This window comes from Macaca nemestrina, chromosome 14 (assembly GCF_043159975.1).
Source record: "Macaca nemestrina isolate mMacNem1 chromosome 14, mMacNem.hap1, whole genome shotgun sequence".
NCBI lineage: Eukaryota > Metazoa > Chordata > Mammalia > Primates > Cercopithecidae > Macaca > Macaca nemestrina.
In genome coordinates, this window is record NC_092138.1 from 36,537,325 (window position 1) to 36,560,514 (window position 23,190).

General features: G+C 38.3%; 1 protein-coding gene across 7 annotated transcripts in view; it reads left to right on the forward strand.

Moving 5' to 3' along the window:
- The window catches only part of LOC105489137 (lysine demethylase 4C), a 416,176-nt gene that overhangs the window by 128,172 nt on the left and 264,814 nt on the right, over positions 1-23,190 (forward strand). For 6 of the 7 annotated variants that reach the window (XR_011612551.1, XR_011612550.1, XM_071077763.1 and 3 more), the window contains 2 exons: positions 3,646-3,749; positions 7,920-8,057. Coding sequence is in view for 5 of the 7 variants with exons in the window: in XM_071077763.1 (XP_070933864.1) it covers positions 3,646-3,749; positions 7,920-8,057 (242 nt within the window). In the remaining 2 variants the exon portion in view is untranslated. The remainder of the gene's footprint in view (positions 1-3,645; positions 3,750-7,919; positions 8,058-23,190) is intronic. The other variant, XM_071077767.1, reaches the window with a different exon arrangement.

The following is a 23,190-nucleotide window of genomic DNA, read 5'->3' on the forward strand; positions in this document are numbered from 1 at the left end:
TTCCACTGAACCAATTTTCTGTATTCATTTGTTGTATTCTTTTCCTTAGCATTTGTTTATATGGTTAATATATTTTTCAGGTCTCATCCCGGTCATATATAACCGTGATAAAACTTCATCAATGCATACTTGGGGCAAATTTAAATTATCAAAATTGTCAATAAAAATTTTTTACTAGTTTGGAAATAGATCTACATGTTTGATTTCTCTTCCCTTCCTTCCTCCTTTGTTCCCTGTCTTTCTCTCCCCTTTCCTAAGAAGTTAACAGCTGTCCTCATCTTTGCCAAATTAGTGTTTGTATACCCATAAAAAAGTCACTAAGGTTTGATCTTAAAATCTTTTCTCAAGGCTGAAATTTTTGGTGATTTAATACTATAGTGTGTGTTTGTATTTGAATCATAAAAGATTGGGATTTAAAAATAATTTCTTAGCAATAGCAAATACATTATAAAATATAAACCAGTTGACAGTATGGAGAACTTTTCATTTGAAGGAAGGAACACACCTGTTTCATATTTTTAGAACACATCTCTATTTCAAAAATAGTTTCAAAATATTTAATGATTTTTTTGAGTCAGTTTTATTCAGGTAAAATCTACAGTAAAATTCACTTATTTTAAGAATAGAGCTCATTGAGTTTTGACAAAGGTCTACAGTGGTGTAACTAATAAACCACATGATAAGCCACTGTTATCAACATGTAACACATTTCTAGTACCCCAAAAAAGTTCCCTCACACCTCTTTGTACTTAACTGCTCTTCCCTTTGCTGGCACCCACTGGTTTCCCTAGTTTCTGTCCCTATCGTTTTACCTTTTCTAGAGTGTCATGTAAGTGAAATCATACTATGTGTAGACTTGTTTTTTTGCTTTTTTTCACTTAGAATAATGCTTTTCACACGTGCTCACTTTTACATTGAATGTGAAACATCCTTTGGATGGGTATAGCTTGTGATCTTTGAGAGATCTTATGGGATCCTACACACTTCTCTGTGTTGCAGAACTCTCAGCAGCACTTTGGTGTTCTTAGGAAAGGTTATTGTGGATTGCTTTTAGGGCTCTGTTGGGGTCTCTGGAATACAAGCTCTTTATTATCCTCGCCTTCCATCCCTCTAACTTATTATTTGGTTTGGAAGAATGATTCCGAAGACCATCTTTGCTTGCTTGATCCTGTATAATATCTTAAAAAAGACCAAAAAAAAAAAAAAAAAAAAAAAAGGCAGTTGACTTTAGTATGGCAAAGAATTGACCATGTTTTATAGACTATGGAGTGAGAGTGAGTATGAACCGTGTAGCCCCTGCAGGTACTTTGAGGTAAAATTCATTTTAAGGCACATACTTTGTACATAAGATGTGTTGTTTATGAAGTGTTTTTCAGGACTATGTAAAATATAATTCTGATAGCATATTGTAAATAAAAACTCTGAACCAATATGAAGTTCTTAATACACTGCAAATTACGTTCCTTCAGTGGTTTTCCAATTTAAATTAGCTTATGACCAGTCACCACATTGTTCAGGACCTGATTACAAATCCTTATCAAAAGAAAATGGAATAGGTACTTCTTTCTTCACTGATTTTAACTTAAAACTTAATTCATCTGGTGTTGCAAAAGTTACAGATTTGAGAAGTTTGATAGATCCATTTGAATTGTTTATAAAAACGTTCCCATGGATTGTGCATTTGGGGACTGCCCATTGGCGCCCTTCTCTGTGTGTAGGACTTACAACATCTTGTTGTATGGACATGGCCATTATGTTAGTGTGTTACTTTTCCTCCACTCACCAGTGTTTTATTTTGTGTTGCATTATTAAGAAACAAAGGTGGGGAACTACTCTGTCTGCTGTGTGCCGAGGATTGGGATGAGTGCTTCAGGAATGATGAACTCTAGGCTGCATTATTAAGAGACATATATGGCAAAACTATGCTTCTTATTGCTATTAATATTGTAAAGAATTAACATTTCTCATGTTTTATTCCTTCCTTCCTTCCTTCCTCCCTCCCTCCCTCCCTCCCTCCTCCTCTGTTGCCCAGGCTAGAGTGCACTGGTGCAGTCTCAGTTCACTGTAACCCTTGCCTCCTGGGTTCAAGCAAATCTCATGCCTTAGCCTCCCGAGCAGCTAGCTGTAGCCATGCACCACCATGCCTGTCTAATTTTTTTTTTTGAGAGGGAGTCTTACTCTGTCATCCAGGCTGGAGTGCAGTGGCGTGATCTCGGCTCACTGCAACTTCTGCCTCCGGGGTTCAAGCGATTCTCCTGCCTCAGCCTCCCGAGTAGCTGGGACCATAGGTGTGTGTCACCATGCCTGGCTAATTTTTTTTGTATTTGTAGTAGAGACGGGGTTTTACCGTGGTGGTCAGGCTAGTCTCGAACTCCTGACCTTGTGATCTGTCTGTCTTGGCCTCCCAAAGTGTTGGGATTACAGGCATGAGCCACCACACTTGGCCTGTATTTTTTAGTAGAAACAGGGTTTTGCTATGTTAGACTCGTCCCAAACTCCTGGCCTCAAGTGATCCGCCCGCCTTGGCTTCCCAAAGTGGTGGGATTACAGGCGTGAGTCACCGTACCTGGCCAAATTGGTCACGTTCTTGAGTTGTTTGCATAGAGAGATCCACAGAATTAGATGTCACATTTCCAGCAGTTTCACCCCTCATTTTGGTGGTGGAGGAGTCAGACAGCATCTGCTCCTCTTCCTGTCACTCATACACATTGCATGTGCCTTCCTGGTGCCTTCTGTCTTCCTGCTGTGTTCTACCTCCATGATTCTCTGTCTTTTCCTTGTTTCTTGTTGTCTTCTTGTTTTTCCAATTCCTTCAGCACGACTCCCTTCCCTCTGAGTGAGGAAGGTGTGAGCAGTACATCAGGCATGTTCATTTTCCTCCAGTTTGCATCACTGAGTTAATGAGAGTCTGCCTCAGACAGAACTGCAGGTTTGAAGTCAGTGATGGAGAAAACTGACTCTGTCTTGGCGTATAATATACTGTTGAATGAAAGGGTTGCTGTATGTTTAACTTCCTCATGTAAAAGCCTCCTCAAAACACTTCTCCCATTCAGGCTGTTCAGGCAGGTTCTCAGACATTTGATGGGTGATGGCTGGGAAGTTCATTCAGGAGATTAGTAGCAATTAGTTTCAGATTGATCAGAAAAGAAACAAAGGTGGGGAACTACTCTGTCTGCTGTGTGCCGAGGATTGGGATGAGTGCTTCAGGAATGATGAACTCTAGGAGTCTAAAATATTCTTCTGTTAAAATGCATACATATCTTTCCTTTTTTGTTTTTTTTTCCTGTATTTTTAGCTACAGATCCAGCATCCCACGTATTTATCTTTCCTAACTTCCCTAAATATTTTTTCCATTTATCAAATAATAGGTTGAATCCACATTTGTTTCAATTTGAAATTTATTCCTAAAGTTTAGTAATTTTACAGGTTACAAAAACAACTTATGGTAAATCTGTTTGTAAAGAAGACCAACCTTTGGTGATGTATCCTCTAATTTGTAAGAATTCTAACTCTGATTTTTAGTACAAGGGCTTTTTGGCGGAAGAGGTCAAACAGTAAGAGCACTAGAACTTACACATTGAAAATCCTATCTGATATTTTCTCTTAATTGACACAATGCCACTTACATTTATTGTTTCTTTTTAGGTTTTTTCCCAAGCAGCTCCCAAGGGTGTGATGCATTTCTTCGCCACAAGATGACTTTGATTTCTCCATCGGTATTGAAGAAATACGGTATTCCCTTCGACAAGGTATATTAGTATTCATCTTACACAAATTAATTTTGTTTGTGTAGGATTTGTATTTAAGAGATAATGTATCTTTAACTTCAAGTAGAATTTTTAGGATGTGGGTGGAGAAATTCAAATTTATGTTTTATAGCATATCAATTATTTATCTAAATCCTAATTAGAAATTAATTTTATTTCAGATATATTTACTAGAGATGTCATGTTGCTATAGTTCACTTATACTGAAAATAAAATGTAGCACATTCTATAAAATAAGAGGAAGCACTTCTATATTAAAATCTTTTTTATGAGCAACATAATTTATGTATATGTGATCTATTTTCTAAAAAATTCAAAGCAATTATTAGCAATGGGTTGGTTAGAATCAATGACCATGGTAGCACTATGTTGCTTCTAAACACATTTAGACATAATACAATTGAGATTTCATTATGGATAAAAGTGCCTGATGATTTAATAATCTGATATTGCTTCTGCAAGTTTTCTGAAGATTAGGTTCTATAAAACTCAGTAGATGCTGGATCTCGCATTCTTTGTGTCTATGGGTGGTTACTGGGTCAGAATTATTGCAGAGCCTGAACATTTTTATGTGAAGCAGCTGAAATGGAAAAAGGTTTTGACCAGATAAACAAAAGCTCCCTCTGAGTCTCGGGAGGATTAAGTACTTAGCTACTTGCAGAAACATTAAAAAATAGCTCTTCCTTCTGTGTTTTTTATTTGACTTTTCTTCCCATAATCCTTGCTGTTTTCCATCTTGGAAGCTTTTCGCTTGTGACTAAATCTTTACATTTTCTTCATTTTGGGTTCTTACTGTGGCCTTCTTTGTGTGTGTGTGTGGGGGTGGGGGGGTGGGGGGGGGATTTGTTCAAAGTAGAACTTTTCCAATTGCCGGGATTCATTCTTCAGCTTGAGGTGATTCCCTGTTCCCTCCTAAACTGTCTATGCAGCAGTCACGCACAAGATATGCTTGCTTTTGGGAACGTGCGTTCATCACTGGTTTACTCACACGTTTTTACCATGAAAAAATCGTGCCTCCGAGATGTGCACCATGGGGGCTGCCTGCGGGTGTAGGGAGGCACTGGGGATGGGCTGCAGAACTGTTGGGGACAGAGGGCACAGGCTGTGCCACTCAGAGGGGACGCTGTGGCTGCAGGGCTTTGTCCTGTCTGCAGACACCTGGGCACCAGGCTTTTGTGAGTCTCAGACACATCATCATCCAGTCCTTCTTTTAAGTAGTTGGCATCAACTTCATTAGGTACTTTTACTTAAGTTGGAATATTACAAGGTAGATGTGAAGGAGTGCAACAATATCCCCAGAGACACAAAATCCTTCTCTGTTCCTTTGGGGCTGGTGTTAGGTGTTGGTGGTAGCTTAGGGCTGATACGTGAAGAGAAGTTATGTGAAGCAGCAGGGCTCTGGGGTTAGCTCCCTTTCCCCAGGATGGAGGCCTCTGGAGCTTGGAGCTCTTTTCTAGAGGTGGCCGGCACCCTCTTTCTAGGCTGCAGCTCTCTACCAGTACTACGTGATAGATCACTGGAGGCATCGGGCTCTCATCTGGTGTTTTGTGGATGGCTTCTGTGGAAAGTGGCAAGATGAATTTAAGTCCTGAAATGGTGAAACACTAGTGGCTTTGAGGGTTGATTGGCAGTGGCACTTCCTCTTATGAAATTCTGTCACTTCCGGTTTCTATCTCAATACAAGGCCTGTCATGACACTGTATTCCTCAAGGAGCACATTTCTCTGCTGATGATAACGTAACATGTGATAGGGCAGCAAAATGGTAGCACAGGCTACAGCATTAAACCTCCTGAGTTTCATCCCTGATTCAATCACGTAATTTTTCTGAGCTTTAGTTTCTTCAACTGTAAAATGGGGATAAAAATAGTGACTACTTAATAGGGTTATTGTGATGAGAAAGACAATCTGTAGGCAGAGCTTTGCATAGTATATGTTACATAGTAATGTACTCTTCCTCTTCAACTCAGCCCTCTTCCTGTAGGTAATAATGTCTCAGTTGGATTACATTTTTTCCTTCTTTCTTTGCATTTGCCATAGTCATACATATGTATGAAAAACATAAGTGTAATAAACAGCTGATGTCTGCATTTAGATTATATCCACTCTCTTCTTCAGCTTCTTTTATGGTATGAGATTGGGACTGACCTGATTTTGGAAATGACAGGGGTCTCAAATTTAGAGTTGCATTCTGTGGAACAGGCGCTTTTTTTTTTTTTTTTTTTTTTTTTTTTTTTTTTAAGTCATGGCATGAGCAGGATTTTTTAGGTAGGATAGAGAAGGTTTGTAGGTAGCATTCCATGGAGCAGGAAAAGTAGTTTTCTTATTCCAGTGGCAGCAGTCCTCCCCCTCCTGTCACCTTTATGTGGGAGCAAGTTGAGTTTTGTTTCATTACGTAGTATAAGAAACAAGCACCTAGATAATTAATTAGATTCAGTGAGACCAGGACAGGAGAGAGCTGGGTTATGTTCTCACATGGCTCAGATAATGGAGCTAGAACTGTGCTGGGCACTGGTAAGCCTGTGTCTGCTGCCAGGTGACAACTGAGCTCATTGTAGCAGAACATCATCTGGGGTTTCTTTGGCAGGGGACAATGGTGTTATGAGTTACATTTCAGAATTGTTGGGAAAAAGAATACTCTCCCCTGTCTCCAGTACCATTTTAGCATCCATAACATGGCAAAGCTAATCAGTGGTGAGAGGTATCAGAAGAGTGATTATTCCTGAGGTGGGAGTAGGGGATGGGCTGGTGGTGGTCTAGGATAGGAATGAGGGAGCACTCTTGGGCGATGAAAATAATAGGGGCGTGGACAATTATCCATAGCACCATTATTCCTAGTGCCCAGAGTGGAAATGACTAAATGGCTATTGGCTGATGAATGAATAAACAAATGTGATATATTTTATATAACGGAAGATTATTCAGCCATAAAAGGGAGTGAAGTACAGATACATGCTACAACCTAGGTGAACTTTGAAAAGTTTATGCTAAGTGGAAGAATTCAGTAACAAAAGATCACAAATTATATGATTCTATTAATATTAAATGTCCAAAATAACAGATCTGTAGAAACAGAAAATAAATCAGGGTTTTTTTTAGGGCTGGGATGAATGAGGGGCTTGGGGATGACAGCTAAAGGGTGAGGGGGTTTCTTTTTGAGGTGATAAAATGTTCTAAAATTAATTGTGGTGATAGTTGCATAACTTTGTGATATACTAAAAACCAGCAAATTATACACTTGAAATGAGTGAATTATATGGTATGTGAATTACATTTCAATAAAGTTGTTACTGAAAATAAAATACTTAAAAAAATGCTATATGTAGATACAGATATTTGTCCAAAGAAACAAAATACTACAAATGTAGCTATTACTATTTCAGTGTCTTCTCCCTCCCAGAGATAAGTAATTTTCTGAGGTTGATATATTTAATAAATGTATTTCTTCCTTGGATTTTTATCATAAAAAAAGAAAATAATAGGGGCATGGGATATATGGGTATATGCATTTGTCAAAACTGATCAAACTGTACATTTATTATCTGAGCATTTTATTATATGTACATTATATCTCAAAATATAAATTGTATTAGAGTCAGTAGGATAATTAAAAGTGTGGTTTTACAACTTTTATTATCAGAGCTAGCAGAGAATACAGGCTCTGAATGTGAACATACAGCATTTGCTAAATACTTTGACAATATGTGTCAAGGAGAAACATTGCTTCAGTGGCCAAATTCTATGAGTATTTTTATATTACTTTGCAGCAACTTAAAGAATTTAAAGATATAAGGAGTCCATCCTATTGGGTGCTGGGTTAGAAACATTTTAAGATCAGATAATCCAAAACAAATATGAACAAATTTACTTGAATAACTTGAGGATACCTTCAATTAAAATGTAATAGCTTTGATTATGGATTGTTCGATTGAATTCAAGTGCCAGCAAGCCACATCCTATCTAGGAAAGTCTTTTAAACGTTTCCTGAAAAAGCACTATTAAAGGATTAAGTAATGAATCTGGTGGAACTCTTTTTGGTATTGCTCTGATATCATGACTTTTTTTCTTTGTTTTTTAATGGCAAATATATTTTAATTGTATTCATAATTTGGGAAGTCTTATTTTTACAAAATATTATGTTTCCTACCTTGCAGATAACCCAGGAGGCTGGAGAATTCATGATCACTTTCCCATATGGCTACCATGCTGGTTTTAATCATGGTTTCAACTGTGCAGAATCTACAAATTTTGCTACTGTCAGATGGATTGACTATGGAAAAGTTGCCAAATTGGTAAGCTATGCCTCAAAAAGAAAGCATAAATTAAATGTGCATTCTGGTTATTTTAGGAGGAACCCTAAGATCCTGTGCAGCATTTATTTATTTTTCCTTACTGGCGCTGTGTGCCTCTCACCACAGCAGTTCACTTCAGGCTAGATACATTTATTTTACAAAACCAGTATTACCAATTTTAGCTGAATTTGTCTGTTTTGAGATTAATGTGGAGCAGTTTACCCTGATAGGTAATTTGCTGCGATGTGTATTTGCTTTTTATCTTGAGGCCTCCAGTTGGTGTTTTGCAAGATTTTCCGGTGGCATCCTGTGGCTCCATGTTAGGTAGACTCAGATCTCTCCCTGTTCGCGATCAGTTTGTGGCTTGGAAAACAACACTTTACAGAAGGGAGTGTCTGATAAAATTGTAGCAAGAGATGGAGGGAGGTTGGTAGGAAGAAATGATTAAAACTGCCCTTAGTGCAGAAATGAAATTCTTGAAAGTAATAATGTAGAACACATTTTAACAGGAAATACATGTTCATGTTAAATTTGGTATAAAATTTTGCATCTCCTGCCCAGTGTATTTAATTTAGCTCACATATTGTGTATTTTCATTCACAGGCAATAACTTCTATTAAATTTAATTACTTTCCCCCTGTGGTGTTAAATAGAAGACATCTTCAAAGTGATGGTGGTTTCTACTAGGTTTGAATCCTTTCCTGTAGCTTTTAAGGGAAAGGTGCAGGCTGGCGCAGAGGGCAGCTTCTAAATGAAACTGTGTGTTTTACAGAGGATGTAAAGTTGACATAGATTTAGCAGAAAATGATAAATAAAGTGTATGTGGTGCTGTTTTGGCCATTGCTTGGCTCAACTGTCTCCTTTCATTCTACGTTGATAAAACTTACATGTGGAGCCATTAGGTGAACTTAGAAGTATATTTAGGGAAGACAAATCTTAGTTTAATTTACGTGTGTATTTAGAAAATTACGTAATATATTAAAAAATAAGTAAAAGTATAGCCCGTTGGCAGCCCAGGAGTCATTTGAATACATTCTTGACGTAAAGGAAAGCCCCTGGTATTAGAAGACTTTTTCTGTTCTAAGTAATTTCTGTTTATGCTGAGTAATTCAGAAAGGAACAGAACTGTACTACTACTTCACATTGTACATCCTGTGTATTCTAAGAAAAGCTCATAAGAAATAGAAAACTCAGTGTGTACCTTGGCCAACCACTGCATTGCTTTTGTGGAAATGTAATGCTTGCATCTGCCTTGAAGCAGTGTCTTGGCCACGAGGTTATAACAAGGTCTGTTATTTTATAGTTTGCACCTTTACTTACAGATATAAGTCAGCTATCACAGCTGTTCGGAGTCACCGCAAATATTGATTCTTGTTTAATACAGGTCTCAGAAGTAGCCCATGATGTTGGCCAGAATAGGGCATTTCAGCCTTGGGGAGAAGCTAAACTACCATGTACATTGGAGTTGCATTTCCACATTTCCATGTGGAAGTAGAGTGGGTGTGGAGTGGAAGGAAGAGAGGCTGGTAGTGCTCCTCCCTGAAATCCCAGCTGACAGAGCCCATCACAGCTGTGGGAATGTGAAGTGTTGTACTGTGGTGGAGGAGGCTGGATCTGACAACCAACTTTTCTTCTTTGGCTAGCCATGTAACCTTAGGAAAGTCATTTATTCTTCATATGTAAATTAGAAATATCTCTGTACCCTGTAGGCTTATTGCAAAGAGAAAAGAACTTAGGTATGTGACTATCTGTTTATTCAGTTTAGTAAGGGCTTTGACCGTTTTGTTTGGTTCTGGGTACAAAATATTCAATGCTGTAATGCAGTTTTGGCCAGCCAATTAAAAATTGCTGTAATTGAATGTATTTGAGATTTTTTGAGTTATGGTCACCCCTTACTTCCTTTGGCCAAGTGATGTCATCTGAGAATATATTAGTTGTCTCTTGCTGCTGTAGCAAATTACCACAAACTTTGTGTTTAGAACAATAGCCGTTTATTATCTCATGGTTCTATAGGTAATAGGCCCAGCATTGGCCTCACCAGTTAAATGTCAAGATGTTTGCAGGATTGCATTTCTTACTGAGACTCTGGGAAAGAATTCATTTCCTTGCTCCTTCGGGTTGTTGGCTGAATTCACTTCCTTGCAGTTGTAGGACTAAACGTTCAGATTTGCTGCTGACTGTGAACCAGGGGCTGAACTTTTCTCCTAGAGGCCTCTCTAGTCCTCCTGTGTAGTTCCTGCATTTCAGAGCAGGCAATCCGCAAAATCCCATGTGTCATGTAAGATAGCGTATTCATAGATCTCTGGGATTAGGATGAGGACATCTTTGTTGGGGCGCATGAGGGGAAACATCTGCCTACTACAGGGGGTACCAATTTATCATTGACATAATATATTTAGAATCTGCTTTGGGCTGGGCACAGTAGCTCATTCCTGTAACTAGCACTTTGGGAGGCTGAGGCAGGAGGATTGCTAGAGGCCAGGAATTCAAGACTAGCCTTAGCAACAGAGTGAGATCTTGTCTCTACAAAAAATAAAAACAAAAATTAAGAAAAAAGAGTATTTTGAGTCATGTAACCAATTTTAGTTTTTTTGCATAAAACAGGAAAATAACCTTATAAACAGATACAGTTTTGAATGTTTCACTAAAATATCACATGCTTTCTTAATTTATACCAACAATATTAATATTTTCATGTCTATTCCTGGATAATAAATTATCTTACATTATGGTAAGCTGAGTTAGCATTTTTCCCCCCAGATTTTGGTATCTTTAATCAGTTATTTGACACCTATTTTTGATCTCTAAGTCTGATTCATTAGGTAACCTTATGAATTTACTGTATTGCATGTATATGTACTCTCTAATCCCTGGCCAATTTGTGCACTGGGCATAAATTTATGTGTTTTGCTGGAAACTAATGTGTAGTGAATTAATGAATTGCTCTAAAAAGACTTTTAGCATTGAGGATGCCCATGTTTGTCTTAATTCTTTGTCTTCATCAGTTTGTTCTAAATGATAACTATAAAAAATCATTGTTCATAAGTGATAATGAACAGTACTTTTATAATTACTATGAAAATATGAGCACTTTTTCATAATGAGGCATTGGTGGTGATGTCACCTGCTTTACCTGTCACATGGGGTTTATTGAACATGTATAAGGATCTAATAAAGTATTTGTCGTACAGCATTAAATAAGCAAAACAATGCAGAATGTGGAGTCTGCATACATTATATTACATGTGCATATATGTAATCACAAACACTATGAAATATATATATATAAAAATATAATTTTGTGTAATACAAACCAGTATTTTTAATTAGGTGATTCAGAAAAGAGCTGTTACAGAAGGCAATTTTTTTTAATTAAAAAAAAAAAAAAAAAAGGTTTTGAAAAGATAACCTCATGTTCCCCAATAGGGACCTTTTGATCATAAGCCAACAGGCTTTGTCAGTAGGGACCTTTTCAGATGCCTCAGATGGCTGGTAGATGGGGAAGAAGTTCTACTTACGGAGACTAGGCTTATCTGCTGTGTGCCAGGCACCATGTGTGTTTCTATGAATTCATCACTCGTGAGTGCATTGTTCCATGAGAACAGGGGTGAGAGTAAGAGCTGACTCTGGCAGGGGTTCAAGGTGTGCTTCCTTTGCTGTTGGCTTCTTGACTTCTGCTGGTGTCCCTAGAGCAGGACTGGAGAGGGGCCTTCTGTGGCTTTCATTGGAATCTGTTACTGACCTATTGATATGTGATAACTTGTTCAGGAAATCTTCCTGGCTCTTAAGATTTGGGTACATTTGATTAGAAATTTCATTATTTGTGTAAAGCTCAGATACACTTCCAAATTTTAGCAAATTCCTGGATGTTTGATATTCTCAGCTGAATTATTGTATTTGGGAGATATTTCTGTCCCTGTAGGTAAATGCTCTGTTTTTTTAGTCTTTCAGTTCAGATGGTCCTTTTCCATAGTATCCATCCAAACTGCCTCATCTCTCAAACAGACTTTTTTTTGTGTGTATGGATTGTGTGGAAGATCTGGGGAAAATAGGCAGAGGAGGAAGTGAAGGGACATTGACCTTTTAGTTTTGGTAGCGACTTAGTTTGACCATCCCTGTTTCTAATACTCTGATAATGGCCCAGGCTTTACCATTCTTCTCATTTCTCTCTTTGCTTCTGTTTTCCCTCAGTGAGGATCATTCTGCTCTCTTGTCTTAACCTGCAAAATATAGCATAGCCAAATCCTGTAAGATGCTCCAGAACAAAAGGGCCTTTTATTTAGCAGCAACAACTGACCTAAGAAGGCAGTGTGTAGTTTTCCCCCATTTCTCTAATCAAAGACAAGATCATTACTGAAAAAAATTGAGTGATGTTTCAGGTACCCACATGTTCATTTGCTGCTGATGGGCAGAGGTCAGATTTGGTGAGTGCCCAGTGAGTTCCTCCTGTGCTACATGTGTGTACAAAGAAGAAAGACACATATATTGTCTTCAAGGAGCTTTCAGAAAGAACAGAAGGACTTTTAATAAAACTCCACTTGCAAAGTTGTAGTATTAATGGACCATACCACCTAGTTCTTTGTTTTAGGCATCTCTGTAGCTTTGAATGCTGGCATAACAGAGTGAAATTCAATTATTTTTTCTTGATAGAGATTTAAAAATATGTAACAGCTCGTTTAGCAGTTGAAATAAGACGCTTGTACATATTTGAGATGACTGTTTTCTGTTTCTGGAGCATTCTTTCCTTCTGTGGTGAAATGAAGTCCGTGATTACTCAGTGCAGCTGCTGCCGTGACACTTACAGGTCTGCTTCCTGGCTCGGTTGGATCAAAGCGCTGGCCTGCAGGTTGTATTTCATTTTTCCGTTTGCTGGGATGAAGTGCAGTTGTTTGATGTTAGGTTTGATGGATTTGTTTGCCACTGCATTCATTAGCTTCACATCAAAAAACTGACAGGCTGTTAAATGAAACTTTGGCTTAGATTTTCAGCTTGACTGTTTGGAGACATTTGTGAAGATATTTTGTTTTTGTGTTTCAGCAGCCTCAAGCACTATGATTGTCTCGAAGGGAAGAAGAGTTATTTACTGTACTGATTTTCTTGAGTAAAAAAGAATCATTGTCTTGGGGACAGTCATATCTCGTCTATACTGTCTGAAGCAGTGCATTTATTACAGTGTGTGCAGTGAAAGAGACTTACTGTGTCACGATAAATAATTTTATCTTATTAGAAGGAAAGGTAATAGTTGGTGACACGAAAATGGTATCTTTTGTATGAATTTTAAGTGATCATATTAACATGATATGTCAGAAAGTTGAAAAATTGTACTGCAGAGCTGGGAATGTTCTCTTATAAACTCCAGGAGTACTACCTTACTATGTAATTTTAAGACATTTTGATATTTGAGTCCCCAAATGTTTGAACAAGTTTAAAAAGAGATGATAGAGTTTTAAAACTGATTACCCTTTAATCTGGCAAGGGTTTCAACTATTAAATTGTCTCGCGTGTAAGTGCCATGATGTGGGGTCATTCTATTTTATATTTCAATTCTTTAAAATTAAATTAGATATTTCTTAAATCTGGTAGCATCCTTCCAGAAAATCTTTAATCTTGGGCAGTCTTTATCAAAACAATCAGGAATCATTTTTGTGGTGAGTCTCTAGGTTGTATTTTAATATGCTTTTGATCACAAAATACTAGTGTAGTGATATTTCTCTGTTCCTGTGACATATGAAGGAAAGAAAATATAGACTGCTTTGAATATTGTTCATTTAACAGTTCTTGGCATTTCAATTTTGAGTGTCTGACATGACATATATAATATGAACTTCGTGAGTATGGGGATTGTATGTTCTGCATTTTTTTTTTTTTTTTTTTTTCAATTTTACCTATACTTTTTGCTGTTTCTGATTCCTGGGTTCTGATGGAACAGTGTAACAGAGCTGACGGGTAGTTTTGCTGCTTTTTTTTTTTTTTTTTTTTGCTTTACTTTTAAGAGCATCTATAGGTTCACAGCAAAATTGAGAGGAAAGTATAGAGATTCCTCATATTCCCGTTCTCCCCACATGTGCATAGCCTCCTGCATTATCAACATCCTTGACCAGAGAGGTGCACTTGTTACCAATGAAGAACCTACATTGATGCATCATTATCCCCCAATGTCCATAGGTTTTTTTAAAATTTTTATTTTTTGAGGAAACCCAAGCAACCAGACCAAAGTCCATAGTTTACATTAGGACTCACTCTGGGTGTTGTACATTCAATGGGTTTGAACAAATATACAATGACAGGCATCTGACATTATAGTATCATACAGAGTGATTTCACCACCCTCTGAGTCCTCTGTGCCTTTTCCACAGGGCGTGTGTGTGTGTCTAACTCGCTAGCCCCTGAGAAACCCCTAACTTTGGAGAGTTAGTGTTCACACATCTGGAAGAAGTATTAAGAGATACGAAGAACACAGTCACATTATGTCCTCACATTATGTCCTCTTTTTATACTGATAAAATATTGAGTTGTGGGATTCAGGATATTTGAAACTTGAAGAAGTCTGAGACTTCAGGTATGATGGTATCAAACCAGTGGTTAGTATATATCGTGCCTATGGGAGTGATGTCTGGAGCTGAAGTCTGGAGCTAGGGAGCCTGATTTCATTTGTTGTTAACTTGCATTTGCTGCATTATGGGATTTGAAAGGAAGTGATAGGCCTCATGATGCTGGTGTTTAGTTCTTAACCTGAAATCAAGGCATTATCTGCTTTTGAGTCTATAGTTTGTCAGTACCTTAAGAAAAAGTAAATTTGCCCTTTGAATAACTTGTATACTCTATTGAGAATTAGTTTGTTTTTAATTCAGTCTAGTTTCTTATAGTTAAGTACAATAGTATTAATAGCTGACATTGTCTCCAGTATGTCAGATTGAGCTCTGGGCACTAGATACATGTTACTTTTCTTGATCAGCGATGATGCACAGATATAATTGCTTTCTGTCCTATACTAGCCCCCTTTTTCCAGTGTCTCATTTTCAGGGTGGTCCTGTGTCTTACGTTGAACTGGAGGGAGTTTGGGATGAAGAATAAAATAAGGCAGTGAGGCCTGGCTTAGATGTAGGTTTGCCCCCAATGTCGTATATCCTTCTGGACTCATTTTTCTGAGTGTAATGGCTTAAATAAGTGCCAGCCACATCTCTGATTTGTGGGATCACTCTTAAGGTTCTTGAAGATTCAGAATGATCATGAAAGCTGTAGCTGATGTCACCACCAAGTGGTTCTGAACTCTCTCTCACAGTTGGTTGAGTTTGGATTCCTAAAGCCAGTGGAGCGAGGGGCATGGTGGCATACGCCTGTCATCCCAGCACTTTGGGAGGGTGAGGTGGGAGGACTGCTTGAGCCCAGGAGTTCAAGGTTACAGTGAGCTGTGATCACGCCACTGTACTCCAGCCTGGGCAACAATGCAAGACCTGTCTCAAAACACGAAGAGAAGCCAATGGACTTGTTATTTTGGATTCTTCTTCTCTGTTGATAAACCTACATGTCAATTCTTTTTTAGTCCTTAGTGCAACTGTCGTTAACTCTGAGGCTTTGACCTTGCTCTTTGATTAAGGTGGTGGGGTGAGAGCAAAGGTTCTATACCTTCTCTGTCATTTTATCAAGTGTGTGTGGGGAGATTCTGAGGCAGTCTGGATAAAAGGACTTGTGTATAGAGAATGAGGTCAAAGTTAAGGAGCACCTACCTCAATATATGTTTCTATGATTATCAGGGGCCAAATTTTAGTGTAGCACTTTTGAAGCTTTAGGATTTTTTTTTTTAATGCCTTAGTTTGGACTTTTCCTGTCGTTTCAGTGTTTATAATAGTAAACACATAGGAAAAAATTCTACTAAAGGCTCTGTTCTAGATACAGTGACTGGAGTAGAGGGCAAAAGTTGGTAGTGTGTTTTCTGGCTCATGGTTACCCAGAAGGGAAAGCAGTGGGCAGAACATGAGGTGACGTTTGAGAGAAGCAGGCTGGCCAACCCCTGGAGGGAAGGAGGGGCTGGTGGGAGAGTCAGCAGGGCTCTGGGCACCCCCCAGAATTTGCCATAGTCAGATGCCCTGGCTTCCCACAGCTTCTCATCTTTTCCTACAGTGGCTTTCCTGCCCTTCCACCCCTGCAGCTTCTGCTGAGGTGACACACAGTGGTTTATCTCATAAGGACCCTTACCTCACATAAGGGATTGTCAGGTGTGTGCTGCTAGGGTTGGTGCAGCAGCTCAGTGGCCTCATGAGATCTATGCACTTCCCGTCCTTCAGATTCACTGTCTCCGGGCAGGCTTGTCTTTTTTTTTTTTTTTTCTTTTTTTTTTTGAGACGGAGTCTCGCTCTGCCGCCCAGGCTGGAGTGCAGTGACTGGATCTCAGCTCACTGCAAGCTCCGCCTCCCGGGTTCACGCCATTCTCCTGCCTCAGCCTCCCGAGTAGCTGGGACTACAGGCGCCCGCCACCTCGCCCGGCTAGTTTTTCGTATTTTTCAGTAGAGACGGGGTTTCACCGTGTTAGCCAGGATGGTCTCGATCTCCTGACCTCGCGATCCACCCGTCTCGGCCTCCCAAAGTGCTGGGATTACAGGCTTGAGCCACCGCGCCCGGCCACCAGGCTTGTCTTGATAGCTGTGCTTACTTCAGACATCTTGCTGCCAAGGGCAGGAAGGAAGGAGACAGTGTGAGAACTAGGCTCATCCCCATTTGCAAGGAAACATCCTTTTATGTCCCGTGGCCAACTGTTAGAAAGGCTGCAAAGGTAACTGGTGAGTAACTGGTGTTTTTAGGGAGAGGGGCTCTGCCTGTGGAGAAGAAAGAAAAAGATGGAAGAAAGAAGGAAAAAGATTCATTGACAGAATCTGCCACAATATGTGCTTCTGATACCTCATTTTGTCACACATTTCTGAAATCTTCCTGTGACTCTGGTGGATGCTATGGGTTGAGAGCCATGGGTTTTTAGGGAGTTAAATTAGGCCCTTGTTGTTTGGGTTGGGGTTCTTCTGCATGTTGTATTTTTTCCCACCAGTATGAATTTTGAGTTCTAAAACATCAACTTAATATCTATTTATAAATTGGATATGTGTAATGTTTTGTACATATCTCATTTACAACCTCTTTTCTGCAAGAGTTAATAGGTATTGTGAGCACATATAGAACTGTGCCCACATATTTCGTGGATATCAAGTAAACATGCCATGTAGTACTTTTAAGGGGAGGAAGGGAGAGTGTTGGAAAAGCAATAGAGTAGATGGTAAATATAGGAACGCACTGTATATACCTCTTTCTGAAGAGCTTAGTAAATGTCCTGATGGCTGTCTGGAGTGCTTGTAAAAAACCCAACATAATCACCTGGGTCTGTGTTGGAATTCTGGTTCTGTGTGGAATAGTTGTGTGACCTGGGGCAAATGACATGTCTCTATGAGACTTAGTTTTCCTACCTGTAAAGAGGGCGTTCACTTGTGTCTCACAGGTTGTGGTGAGGATGCAGGCAGTGATGGGAGAACTCGCCTAGCACCATGCCGCTCTCACCAAGTACATATTTAGGAAGTGATTCACTCTGGGTCATTTTTATGTCAGGGAACTCCTTGAATACTAATTTGGGGGAAGACTGGTGGAGTTCAGGCCTGAGGGGCTGAGAAGCAGTGTCTGTGGGGACAGTGTTTGCAGGGTAGTTGCCAACAGCAGGCTGGGCAGATGGATATTAGATAGTTTTACCGACTTCTCATTCGCATTCAGGTGTGCTTTTTGCCAAAATGAAGGCAGTATGAAAAGAAGTGCCAATAACTTAACAGTGTGTTTTTGTGGACCAGATTGCAGAGAGAAGGAATTTGAAGGAGCTGTTGCTTATATCTTCAAAAACACAGTGTAGCTCTTATGTCCCTTGTTGAATTTGAAAGGCTGTGTTTTGTAATCCCTTGGAAAAAACACCATCCTGGACGGTAGAGATTACTGCTAAGCTTTGACTGTATTTCACACATCAGTTTCATATACTTCAGGTTATTTGATTGAATTAAAAAAAACCCAGTTAGTTTCTATTAACTGTTTAAAATTTTTATAAAAGGTATTTTTGTAAGGCCTAATAATAATTTTCAGTGATTTTTGGCAGCATATTATTCCCAGTTCTCAGGAATGCATATTCAGGGTTGTCCTTTGATTTTGAGTGTTAATTTTTTAAAAAGGTGACTGATTTGTTGATTATTGAAATAGCAATAAAACTTGTTTCTTTGAAAGTAAATGAAATTGAAATAGTTTTGAAACTTATATAATGATTTCTTTTCTTTTTAAAAATCATATTAGTAAAGATAAAAAGAAAATTCCCAGTGCCTGGAAGAGTGTAGCTGGTAGAGTGGGCACTGTGTTCTTTTGGCAGGAGTATGATTGGAGTAAGCACCCTGAAGAAAAGGTGGGCAGTGTGTATCAGTCTTGGTAAACATCTTCTTGCCCTTTTACCATTTTCTTACACTCCTAGGAAATGAGCAGAAATGTAGGCAGAAGGTGATTGTTGTAGTGCCAGTTTTATCAGTGAAAATAAAATTACAACTAAAATGTCCAATGATATGGCAATCATTGAATAACCAGTTGTGTCTATACACTATAATTAAAAAAAAAATTACAGAAAAGCATTGGAAAGGAAATCACTATGGCTAATATTATTACTACCCAAATATCCATTGCTGAAATTTGTAAAAATAAAATAAAAAATTTAATGACACCCTTTCTAGTTTATTAAAGGTAAAAAACTGTTAACAGTTCATTGTATATCTCTTAAAATATCAGCATATATCTGTATCTTTTCGAAAATCTTCACAATGTTGTTCAAGATTCTATACATTATTTTGCAATGTCTTTAATATATCATTCTGTTCAATATATATTTCATTAGCTGGGTATGGTGGCTTATGCCTGTATTCCTAGCACTTTGAGAGGCTGAGGTGGGCAGATCACTTGAGATTAGGAGTTTGAGACCAGCCTGACATAGAGAAACCCCATCTCTACTAAAAATACAAAAAAAAAAAAAAAAAAAAAAAAAGAACCAGCCATGGTGGTGGGTACATGTAATCCCAGCTACTTGGGAGGCTGAGGCAGGAGAATTGCTTGAACCTGGGAGGCGGAGGTTGTGGTGAGCTGAGATTGTGCCGCTGCATTCCAGCCTGGGCGACAGAATGAGACTCCATCTCAAAAAAAAAAAAAAAAAAAAAAAAAAAAAAAAAAGAAAAATCTGTATCTATATCTATCTATATATTTTTATCTATATATATCTTTTGTTTATGGCAAGTAAAACATTTTTGGGTTATAGATACTTACTAGAAGAAAATTGTTGTAGCATATCCCAAAAGAGTGTGACAGGTAGTTTGCAGTGGATTTTTTTTTCTGAGGGGCATCACAGAACCACAGTAGTACATAAGAGTTCATTGCACAGATCTTGTTAACAGCTCAGAATGTTGAAAATGAACACCTTAGCTCATGGCTCTGTTTGCATTCCCTGGGTGCAGAGCAGATGGTAGGTGGGCTTGTGCTTGGTGCACGGGTCCAGTCTTGTCTTTGTTGATGGACTGTGTCCACACCTGTCACCTTGGCTTATTCCACTACAGTTAATACTGGAAGAGATTATAAATGCCTTTGCAGTTTCTGTTTTACTGAATGACAGCATTTATAACTGGGTCTGTATATTTGAAGGAATGTATATTTAAGAAAAAGTTTAATAAATTTCCTAAGTAATGCCTTTCTCTGGCGTCAAAGAGGAGTATTCCAGTGAATTTGAAAGATATGAGAGGAAAAAGTAACTAAATGGCTTTAGTCAACAGTTTTATGGCAATGGGAAATTAAACTGGAAATAACACAAAAGAAAAAAAAAAAAAACTAGCTTGGTTTCTAAGCCTAGGCAAGGAGGGCTACATTAAACAAAAAACAAACAAAAAACCCTCAGCACAACAAAATGCCAACTGCAATAACCATAAAGGATACTATAGATTTAAAACATGATTGCCCATTGTTGCAGAGAGCAGATGGTGCTTAAAATATCCTTTAATTTGATGTGCGTCTTAAAAGAGCAAACAACCAAAGAGTATATATCATCTGTATTAAAAAATTAAATGCAAACTTTCTATTTTTGAGGATGCCATAGTATATATAGTTAACGAGGAACAAATGTAGCATCAGTATGCCAACAGGGACACACATTGGAGGCCGTCTTGGCAGGGAGTTGAGGGATAGATGAGGGAAAAGACTATGAAGAAACACTTCTAAACCCTGGTTAGGCCTTGTATGAAACTCTTCTCGGTTATGTATTTTCCCCTCAAACTGACTCTGCAGAGTGTTGATTGTCCTGAACCGTCTGGATTGTCTTACAACTATAGCCATTAGTTTGGGGGAACATACTTAGGTTTATGGTCATAATTTTTAGAAAACATGGTTTCCTCCTTTAGTCTTTGACATTTGTTTAGAATATTAGAAAGGTTCTTTTGAATTTGGGTACTGTTTACACTCATGACGTTCAGAATTAATGCTGAATCCTAAGCCCTAAAATGATTCTTTTGAGAAAGCATGACCAAGACTTCGTAACAGATAACTGCCCTTCTCAGATTTGTAGGTGGGTTTACACTATAGCAGGGAAATGTGCTGAGCACAGATTCTCCTTCAATTTCTACTACCCTTTATTTTATGTTCACATTGAGGATCCTGCCAGTTAGAGTGGCCTCTGTGCAAATGAAGAAAAGAATTTGGAGTTCAGATCCATATTTCTGAAAGGCTTTGGGTTGTGGAGCATTGGAAGCCCAAATTCAAATGACTGAGTGATTGACATGTAGCTACTTACCGAGAAAATTGGAAAGATGCAACACATTCTGTTTTCAAAGAAACATTTTGAGGTTGGAAAGTATACAAACTTAGAATTTCAAAGGGCACATGTCAAGTTTAGTTGTAGATGAACATGATGCCATTTGTGTTGATTTCATGATGAGAGAGCACTTTTCTCATGTTTTTTTTCCCCCTCCGTTTGCTTTCTGGAACTGATGGACATGATCGCAGATTGTGTCAGATTTGTTTTCTTAGAAGTAATTATTATTAAGCTTTGAAGTAAATGGTTCTTCTCGTTTGTAGAAACTCCACATGCTAAACCTCTCCAGGCAACGCTATGGAAGGAATTCTCATCGTCGTGGTATACAGTTCCTAAGTGCCTGTTGTTGTCTCAATAGAGTCTATGGGCAAATTGGGAGATTAGTGACTCCAAGTCTTCTGCTTCAGTGATTTTGTCTCTGAGGCAAAGGGCTGGCACACTGGTCACAGCCTCCCACCTCAGCCTCCCTAGCAGCCGGGACTACAGGTGCTCCCACCTTAGCATCCCTAGTAGCTGGGACTACAGGTACTCCCTCCTCAGCCTCCCTAGTAGCCGGGACTACAGGTGCTCCCACCTCAGCCTCCCTAGTAGCCGGGACTACAGGTGCTCCCACCTCAGCCTCCTGAGTTGCTGGGACAACTACAGGCACACGCCGCCTTGACTGGCTGATTTTAAAATTTTTTATAGAGATGACGTCTTGCTTTGTTGCCCAGGCTGGTCTTGAACTCCTGGGCTCAAGTGATCCTCTCGTTTCAGCCTCCCCAAGTGCTGGAATTATAGGTGTCAGCCACTGTGCCTGGCAGGTTTAAAAATTTCTCTTTGGGTTACTAAAAGTGTTTGGCATTACATGATTTTTGTAGTCATTTATGCCCAGTTGTAGACTCAGGTGAATTTTAAAATGAAATTGCCTTTAAGTGTTAGTATGGCAAAAATGAAAACTACATTGCATAGTATTGTTTTTTTATATGGGTGACATAGATAGGCATTTTATTTCATGGGAACAATCTGAGATTTATGATATGGATCAAGGATTCTAGAAACTATTCTCGTAACCAGTTTTAAACAAGGACGTTTATAACACCTCTGCCCAATTTTACTATTGTGAAAATACGCTTACAAGCAGTAGAGGATTGACTCAATAGATTTTTAGAAAAATCTCTAAAACAGCAGGGTGTATCGTATTGATGTGATAATGATCTTTGAAATATATTGTTAGGTGACAAAGAGTAGTTAATGAATACTTCTTTAGTGTGAAGCTGTATTTTTAGAAAGCAATCTTAAAATATGTAAATTGAATGAAAAGTAAATGAAAGATGCACTTGGTTAATGGACATGGTTAATTGTGGTAGCCTATGGCCAGAGGAATGAACTTGAGATACAGACGGGCAAACCTCATCTTTTATGCAGTCTGCTTCTGTGAGGTCGACATTTATTTATTCATTTATTTATTTGCAAGTCTATTTTCATGTGTTATTTTGTGCTATTTGAAAAAGTTCGGTAAAATTATTGTTACAGTTTTCAGTAGTACACATATAGAGCTCTGGACCAATGTCTAAGTAAATGCATCTTATAGACACATAGCAGAGATGTTTTAAAATTTGTTTTCTCCAGAATATTTAACTTGTAGCCAAAACCTTAGGGGAAGAGGGTAGTATAAATATATGTCTTTACTCATAGGACTTTTTCAGCATTTAAAGCATTACTCTATAATTAATAATTGATATCTAATTAAGGGACATTTCACATTGATTCTGAAATGGAAGTAAACAACACTAATACAATTACTCAAAATGCTGTTGAAAGAATTAAAATGGAATTCTCTGTTGAAACTATATTCAGATAAAATGGTGTTCTTTATTCCTTGTTGTAAAACAGCCTGAAAGTTTGTATTGGCTTTGGCTCTGTGTTTGTTTAACATTTTCATACAATTAAAAGTCACTATTAGATGGTAAATTGTATCATGGACTGTGGTACTTACATATTAACATATTAAATTTTCTATTCAAAGATTCATAGACAGTGTGGAAAATTCACCAGCAGAGGACAGTGTCTCTTCATACATTTTTTTCCTGCAAAGTCCTTTGTAAGGAATGGGTTTCCCTTATAACCTTGACCTAGAGCCTTAGAAGGTATTTATTGGTTGTACATTTGTAATCGGTATGTTTTATATTGAAGAGAAGATGATAAAAATGGATGTAACTTAATGTAGTAAGGGATACTTATAGTATTGTTTATATTCCCTTTACGTTAGTTGTTTCTCTCTCTTTTTTTTTTTTTGAGACGGAG